At 36.0% G+C, this 8127-nt stretch overlaps 1 protein-coding gene across 1 annotated transcript; it reads right to left on the reverse strand.

The window, feature by feature from the left end:
• Positions 1-919: 919 nt before the first annotated feature.
• Positions 920-7402, reverse strand: LOC114379185 (protein TIC 100-like). The gene is made up of 11 exons (XM_028337785.1): positions 6670-7402; positions 6518-6589; positions 5697-5786; positions 5403-5576; positions 5131-5221; positions 4686-4748; positions 4520-4586; positions 3810-3913; positions 3593-3719; positions 2668-3467; positions 920-1550 (listed from the first exon to the last, which is right to left on the reverse strand). Exons 1-11 carry the CDS (start codon positions 7281-7283, stop codon positions 1173-1175), a joined length of 2580 nt encoding a protein of 859 aa, XP_028193586.1. The 5' UTR covers positions 7284-7402; the 3' UTR covers positions 920-1172.
• Positions 7403-8127: the final 725 nt, after the last annotated feature.

The raw sequence follows: 8127 nt of genomic DNA on the forward strand, positions 1-8127 counted from the left end.
TCAATCCCTTTGGACTATTCAAAACGTAGAGGTTTGTCTTGCTTTTTTTAAAAAATTAAGATGCCTTATGTTAAGAGGAGTTATGCAAATAATTAGATAGTTTAACCCAAAAGAGTAGTATAAGATCTTTTTGTGTTTACACGTTTGAGAATAATTTATTTAGTAGAAAAATTTGTGTTCGATTCTTCCATCTGTAAAATTTTTTTAAGCCAGCAACAGTCACACATCACAAACAAAATTAGTTTTTAATCTAATGGATTGAAAGACACCGTAGTCTATGATTCGGGACAAAAAAAATTGATAACTTATTACTGTGAGAATGATATGAAAAAAAGGACTGATCATGAATGAATGAAAATTGTCAATGGTCTAACACCTGTCGCAATGCCAATATTAATTGGCCAACCCCAAGACTACAATACAACCAGATGTAACTCTCGAGTGTCACCATTTTGAATAGGACAAAATTTAAATATAATCTTGCATTTGCTTTTAGTATTATTCTTTAATAAAGTAAAAAATTAACTAACAAGTCGATAATTCAAGTGATATTGGATTCAGTTTCCTTAAATAATGTTTTTAATTCAAGTTTTGTGGATAAAAAGACATGATTGAGAAAAAAAATCTCACCAAAGGTAATCAACTAAATTTTTCGACAAAGATTAATTATCAACAAAACTAATAAATACTCTACACTAATGTCATTGTCACGGTGACCCAATTTTTTTTGTCTCCATAAGCCACATAATAAAAAATTAGATTAAAAATCAACATTAATTTTCAAAATGAAACTTTAATTTTTATTCTTATTTGAAAACAATATTAAAAAGGCCTAAAATTACATCAAAATTTTGTCACGTGGTTTCATCTATGCTTTTGGGATTTCAGCATCTTAGTAGTGTAATAAAGGGAAACACGATGAAAGAGAAAAAATGTAAACAGCATTCAACAATTCTATCAGCAGATGCTTTTCAGATTCAGAATGACATACATAATAAAATAAAATAACAAATTTTGTTATGTCTCTGCCCTCACCAAAATCCTACGTGTGCTCCTTTTTGCTACAGAAAGGGCAACAACAACAAAACGGCTCTCAAAACTTGTATTTCAAGGGAACCTCTCTTATTTGGGAAAAAATGGACAGGATATGATCACGAAATAGTCTCTCTATGTTATTCAAAATAATACAATGATGAATGCAAAGACAGTATGCTGTCTAAATCCCTCTCTGGTGCTGCATGCAACCACATGTCACTGCTCACTCTTGGCTCCTTCAAGTTGCTTCTGGAATTTGCAGAAGCCAACATATGTGATCGAGTCTGAGAGTGCACCCCAAGAAATTTCCCACCTAAAGAGCTTCTCGTCTTGACTTTCCCATGTGTTTTGCCCACAGCCTTCAAGCTACCGTTCTGGCTGGTCACAGGACGGAAATTGACTGAATCAACTGTTTTCATATTACTCAAACGATCAGTGCATGGCGGAGGAACTGACTCCGGTTTTGATCTCCCCTTGTTCCAGAATGAAAATGATAGTTGCAGCTTGGCTGGAACCTGATAAACCAAACGACAAAGAAAAATATTCATGAACTTGCCAGTCTTCAATCCAGACTTGTAAAGCAAACAAGTTTTCTATTCTACACATTGAAATGAAGTGGAATTAAGATATAGCACATATCTATTGCTGCTTCCAGGCAAGGTGTTGCAAGCACAGTAGCACATACACACAATCACTAGCAAATTCATCTGCCTTCACAAACAAATATATGGAATATATAAAGAATAAAGTGCATGACTTGTGAGCAAGAGATACCGAGATAGAGAAGCACCACCCTTATTTATCAGATAAGATAACATTTTTAGAAGCTTTTCCGAGCCTTTACATGACCCCTGAAATTGATCTACAAAGATTTGATGATTGTATTACAACAATGTGACTCATAATTAAATATTCTTGGGATAATTTCACAGACCCCTCCTAAAGTTAGCAGTAATTACACCTAAACCCTGCTTGTTTCAGAAAGGCCACCTATCTCTCTTGCATATCCCTTGGTTTGTTATTTTTAAGGGTGCTATGTGCATGCTTAGTACATATAAAAAAAAAGGGAGGAATGCATGATTTTTAAAAAATAAAGGGTGTTAATGAATAAGAATAATATATAAAATGAAGAACATAGGAGCAATTTCCAAATCAAGCAAGGTCTAGCTGTAATTACTGCTAATATCAAGGGAAGTCAGTGTAGTACAAGAGTAAGGTTGCCAGATGTTTCAATACTTGAGTAGTTCTAACATCCTTATTATCCACAAGGGAACAAAAAAAAAGCGTTTAGGCCTTCCAAGTGAATGCCAAATGAACTCATTGAAATGTAAATCTGTATGCTATCTGAGAAGAGATAAATCAAATAAACTATCAGCTAACTTGTTAAATTGTTCAATTAAAGCATAAAAACTGTCCTAAAAATCCATTAAAATTGCTTAATGATGTTGAAAAGAAGAAAATTATAATTAGATGTTGTGAGATGAACAGTACAATTCCCGGATTATTCAATCGTACCAGGATATACACAAGAAAAGAAAGCATATAACTTGAACACAAGAATCGGTTCCAAAATATAAGATGGAGTCACGTATAAAAACTTGCATCAAATGAAAGTTGGGAATCATAACTCACAGCAGAGATAAGGCTGCTAGAAGCAAATGCAAGTGAAGATGCAGAAAATGGAGATTTCCCAGGTTTTCCCTTCTGCTGATCTGTTGTCTGTCCCTGCTCAACAGACCCAAAACTTGATTGTGCACTATTATCATCGTCTTCATCATCCCCATCATCATCATCTTCCTCTTCCTCTTCCACCTCTGCCAGAACTTCTTCAACCTTTGCAGGAGCCTTTTCATCTTGTTTGGTTACAGAAGTCATATAATCACCATCACCTTCATTGTCATCATCATCATCATCTTCATCCAGCAAACCCATCTTTGCCTTCTTTTCCTCTTCTTTCTCTCTTATGCGCAATAACTCTTCCATATCCTCAATGGCCTCTTCTAGACCAATTTCAGCTTCTATCAGTTCAAGATCTTCCTCAATTGCTTTTTTTTCCTCTTCATTAATTTTTTTCTGCTCTTCAGTCCATTTATCTAGCTTATCAAACCATGGCTTGCATGCATTTTCAATTGCAAGTATAATACACATCCATATGCTCTCCTTTTTTTTCTCATCTTCTATTCCAAAAAAATCATCATAACCAAGGGGCAGGAATACAGCCTTTTCAGGATCCACATCCTCACCCTTTCCCAAAGGTGGCTGCCAGAATAAACGTATTCCATATTTCTCATCCTCAACATAATTGATAATATTTCCAGTTGGTGTATGGAGGATGAGAGGATCCTCGGTATATATAAGCTTTGAAGGATCTTCAGGATCTGGCTCCGGTTCCTTGTTAATAAGGACAAATTCAGGAATCTTATGATTCTCCTCTGACCAAGGATTTGGAGGAAGAATAAATTAAGAACTCATCATTTTCATTGACAGACAGGAGAGGACTATAAAAGTCATACCAACAACATACTTGTTCATTCAGAAAAATAGGAAGAACAAATACCTTTTGACCACCAGTGCTCAAGCTCAGCTGGCATGGGTAACCTAAGAGGAGCTTTATAAAAAGAGTTTAACCACATTTCTCTTTCTTGATCTACTTCATGCACATATACTTTCCAGTAATCAGGAACCTGCAATAGAATCATACCCATGTTTGAATTTCCTTGCATAAGATGACAATAAGCAATATATTAGGATAAAACATTGGCGGTAAGCCTCACTTCATAAAACTGGTTAATGAAGCCAGGTGCCATCCACACATCCTCTTCTTCATAAAAGTAAGGATGCTGTGGATCACTATATGGGCCTCTCTTTTCTCTAACCACTGCACAGAGTGTTAAACAATATGTTATGAATAATCATAAACAAAATAAAATCAGCACAGCACCAATCAGGAAAAGGGGGGAAAACATTTTCATTCCAAAATAGCACATATATAATTTTTCAACCATACAATAAAAGCAGAAAGCCTATACTAGTATGCCCAAGAATCAACATGCATGCTTAACCATCCTTACTAGATGAGACAATTGTCTAGAGACAAAAAGGTGAATCCAATGATGTACATATTTGTGGTGTTAAGTTACAATCGGTCATTAATCTTTATTTTATGACTCAAAAGGCACAAGTTGGGAGGAAATAAAAACAAAACAAAAAAAAACTGGTTATGAGTGTTCTTAAATCTTAACTGGTGTTAAGGTCTAATTGTATGCTTAGTTTAACTTATTTTAGATAAATAATTGCCAGCTTCTAGGGATTTTGAAACAAAAGAAAAAATTCTAAAAAATAATATCAGCCCAACAAATGCAAAATGGTGAGGAGGAAATGCAGGAGGTAGCAGAACATGAAATTTTATGCCTAAATCCATAACAGATGTACTAATCAATGGATCACCCCCCCCCCCCCCCCCCAAAGAGGTCAAACAGCATACTTCCATCTGGCTTGTTAACAAACATGCGAGCCTTTGCAGCAGCAACTTCTGCTATACCAGCATGCATCTGAAATTGACAGAATATCAGAAAGAATAAGATATTTACACAACTCTTAGATTATTATTTTTTTATTATACAGAGATGAAAGCATTAGGAAAAAAATACCGCTGAAATGTCTTCATCGCATCCCGAAATGTCATCTACATATTCTCCAAAATAAAATCTACCCTGCATGCACACAGATTACGTAACCAGGATAGGAAAATAGGTCTTCTACATGGTTCAAGTGTGATGGAAATGCCATCATCCCTTATGTTGAGATGACTTGCAATCTCCAACCGATGAATTAAGTGGTGAGATTCAACCAAGAATATAGATAGTACACCATAAACTTAAAATTGAAGTATGTTGAGTAAAAAATAAAGTCTCAAGGAGCATAAAGGGATGTTGGGCACTCTCCAGGAAGCTAAAGCAAAACATGTTATTTGGGCAATTATTTTTCATCTACAGAGTCCAGCTTTCTCTCCCCATTTTTATAAAAATTGGCAAGAAAGAAGTTGATTGTAGTTAAAAAGTTGAAACACAAATTTTGTCTATTCCATGCACCTACATATAAGATACGCTCATTAACTTCATATACACCACATCCATGCATCCTCCCATGCTTCCACTGGCCAGCATAACGATAGCGACCTTTCTCCCTGGGCATAAAATATAAAACCCTTTTCAACACCAGTAGTAATGTACTATGGAGAGATATGAAGAGACAATGCAAAGAAGCGTGAAGTCTAGAGAGAAGAGTTGCAAAGTCTCACTTATCTTAAAGATAATAAAGTGATTCTAATTGGAAAAGGCAAAATAGAATTAGACAATTAAACTCACGGCTTTCTTCCAAATTGCCTAACCCATTCCTCATTCTCATAAAAGGGGATTTCATAGTTCCCATCTGCAAGATAATACATATCTTCAATATCCTTCTCAAGCCATTCTCTGTCTTCTGGGGACAGAAAATCCCTTGCTATTATCTTTCCTTGAGCTCGCATCTTTGCTTCAAGCCTGAGGGCATGGATAAAAGCAGCCCAAGTTTGTTCTCAAGAAATTGAATGCATATTCAAACTGTGTCACAATCTAAGGCTTCATTCACACATAATGAGGCAATTAAAATAAGGTACATACTTGGACCCAGGAGCAGGTTCTATAACAGGTATATCGACTTCAACTACACCATGACCCTCCACATCGTTTTGAAACCATTCACCTTCATACCTAAGAAAATATAACACATTACAGAATATCAATGACATAAAAAAGAGTTGCATGAAGACTGACATGTCAAGAAGTGAGGTGCTGATACATCTGATGGGGGAAGATGAGTAGATGCTGACACTAGTTGAAATAATTAGCTAACAGAGAGTCATAGACCACAATAGAACCCCAGAAAACATGACCAACTGATTCAGTTTATTAGCCTCAAGGGAACCTGACCAACTGATTCAAAACCTTGAGGTTGTGGCTGAAATTGTGAAACCGCCATCAATAACATTTGGGTCTGAATATCTTTGTGTCATCAGACTGAGGGTGCAATAAAAACCTAAACAAATTTCTCCCCTCTTTCCTATTACATTGCGTGTTTAACCGCTTATTACTTGAATGTAGAATTCATTCCTTATGCATATAATGTTGTTTTAGGGCGTGTTTGGATAAGGTTATCCAGAAGCACTTCTAAGAGTATAAAATTATAAAAAAATGTAAAGAGTTTCTCCATAAGCGCATAAGTTAAAACTAATCTTTAAGAGAAGCTATATGAGAGAGTTTCCACAAATTAGCTTATGTGTAAGCTAATTTTAACATATGTAGAAGCTCATTTCATTTTTTTCTTCTTATCTTCTTCTCCTATAAGTGTTTCTAAAGATGTTATCTAAACAGACCCTTAGTTTATCACTGGCACTATCACTACTAGTCTAGAACAAAAACCACAAAACGGAGCAAAGACAAACCTGACCAATGCATCATCAGAAACATAAACTCCTTTCCCATGAGCATAGTCATCCCAAACAGTCCCTTCATACCTGCAAAAAAGAGAAAATCCGACAACATTAAACCCGAACATCGAAAGTAATAATAATTTTACAGTATAGTACACACATACGTGCTTCCATCTTCGAAAATGTAGCTAACCCATTTGAGAAACTCCTCAATCCTATCCAACTCCTCAATAGCATCCTTGGGGGTGGCAATGTCGTAATGGTTATCAGGAATGGGAGGGTAATGCTTCCGGTAAGGAAGATAAAACGGCGCAATGGGAGGCTCTTCTCCGTCCGCAATCTGCTCCTTCACATAGCGCCACTCGTCGTCAGTGGCCCAAACGGGGTCCCAGCCCGTGCCGCCGATTTCGTAGGGCCCATCGGCCCAAAACTCCCTGAGGTCCTGCTCGGTCCATTCCTCGGGGTCTCTGGGGAAGTCGTAAGGGTTTTTCTTCTCCGCAATCAAAGGGTCGAGCTCCTCGTGCAGCTCCTTCATCGCGGGACTCTCCAGCGCCTCCGAGAAGGCGCGAAAGTTCGCCTCCGGGTCTTCGCGCTTCGGGTTCTCCGGCGATGACGAGTCGTCACCATCGTCGCGTTGGCCAAAGGCGCGGCGGAAGGCCTCGTCCTCCGCCTCGTCGTAGGAGTAGTCGGAGTCGTAGTCGGAGTCGGAGTCGGAGTCGGAATCGGAGAAAGGGGCATTTTGTTGGGGAGAGTCTTGCTGGTCTTGGTCGTTCGCCATTTGGAGAAAGTGATAATGCGATAGGATAAGGTGTGAGGGAGTGATGAGGGAACACACAAAATGCTATACCAGCTGCTACTTACTGGCTGCTACCTAGCGTTACAAACCACGATAGAGGCAAGCACAAGAGAAAGAAAGAGGGTTCTCACCAAACGACGTCTTTCCCTGTCGTTTCACTTATTCAACTCGTGGTCCTAGATCAATTTTTTTTAAGGAATAAATAAATGGTAAATAGTCATTTTTTGTCTCAATTTATAATTCGCTTACAAATGTGTCCCTGAAATATGAAAATACAAAATTTAATCCCTCAAAATGTAAAAAGTGCGTATAAAATTTAGTCTTTTGAAAATATAAAAAATACGATAAATATATCCGGACGTTAATAATAGATTGTGACTAATTATTATTATTATTATTATTATTATTATTAATAAGTGTTTATAATTTACTGCTCTTATTCATTTAATACTTATGTAATATATTTTTTAATTTTTCTTTTAATATATATATTTTTATTATTTTGATTTCCTTTTCAAACCTTGATCTTTGCTATTAAATTTTTTTTTATCTTATATCTCATATTTAGATTGAAAATAATATGTCAAGAATTTTGAGTAGAAAAAATATAATCTACCACAGGACCAAATTTATTTATTTATTTATTTTAAAAAAGAAAAATTTAATCAACTATTTTTAAAAAAAAACAAATCTCACAAAATTTAAACTAGATAAAGCTAAAGTGAAATTATAAGTGTATATATATATATATATATATTGATTTCACTTTAGCTTTATCTAGTTTAAATTTTGTGAGATTTGTTTTTTTTTTTTAAAAGTTGATTAA

Source organism: Glycine soja, chromosome 12 (genome assembly GCF_004193775.1).
Source record: "Glycine soja cultivar W05 chromosome 12, ASM419377v2, whole genome shotgun sequence".
NCBI classification, from domain to species: domain Eukaryota; kingdom Viridiplantae; phylum Streptophyta; class Magnoliopsida; order Fabales; family Fabaceae; genus Glycine; species Glycine soja.

What these genes read in the sequence shown, in the direction of transcription:
- LOC114379185 (XM_028337785.1), bottom strand. Translation starts at nt 7,283, where the DNA reads ATGGCGAACGACCAAGACCAGCAAGACTCTCCCCAACAAAATGCCCCT. An exon ending in ATTTTCGAAGATGGAAGCAC is followed by an intron (nt 6,590 to 6,669) that starts GTATGTGTGTAC and finishes TCTTTTTTGCAG; the next exon opens with GTATGAAGGGACTGTTTGGG. An exon ending in CTAGCAGCCTTATCTCTGCT is followed by an intron (nt 1,551 to 2,667) that starts GTGAGTTATGAT and finishes TTGGTTTATCAG; the next exon opens with GTTCCAGCCAAGCTGCAACT.